This window comes from Myotis davidii, unplaced genomic scaffold, assembly GCF_000327345.1.
Source record: "Myotis davidii unplaced genomic scaffold, ASM32734v1 scaffold651, whole genome shotgun sequence".
Lineage (NCBI taxonomy): Eukaryota > Metazoa > Chordata > Mammalia > Chiroptera > Vespertilionidae > Myotis > Myotis davidii.
The window spans coordinates 1,774,839-1,775,048 of NW_006283994.1; the positions used below are offsets into that span (position 1 = coordinate 1,774,839).

The 210-nt window shown below is 72.9% G+C and overlaps 1 protein-coding gene across 1 annotated transcript in view; it reads right to left on the reverse strand.

The window, feature by feature from the left end:
• LOC102764974 (hemicentin-2) overlaps nt 1-181 on the reverse strand; it is a 17,964-nt gene extending 17,783 nt beyond the window's left edge. The window contains exon 1 of the mRNA XM_015567755.1: nt 97-181. Coding sequence (XP_015423241.1) covers nt 97-181 — 85 coding nt within the window. The remainder of the gene's footprint in view (nt 1-96) is intronic.
• Between the last annotated feature and the right edge of the window lie 29 nt (nt 182-210).

Below are 210 nucleotides of genomic sequence, written 5' to 3' on the forward strand. Positions count from 1 at the left end.
CCTTCAGCCAGGCCACCTCGGGCGGTGGCTGCCCATCAGCTTCGCAGTCCAGGCGCACCTCCTGCCCCTCCAGGACGCTGTGCTCCTGTGAGGCACCCGCGCTCCGGATCCGGGGGGCCACTGCGGCAGGGGCTGCGGTGAGGCCCCGGGCCGCGGCAGGGGCAGAGTGAGGGTAGGGCATGGGGAGGGTGCAGGGTGGACACATACCCA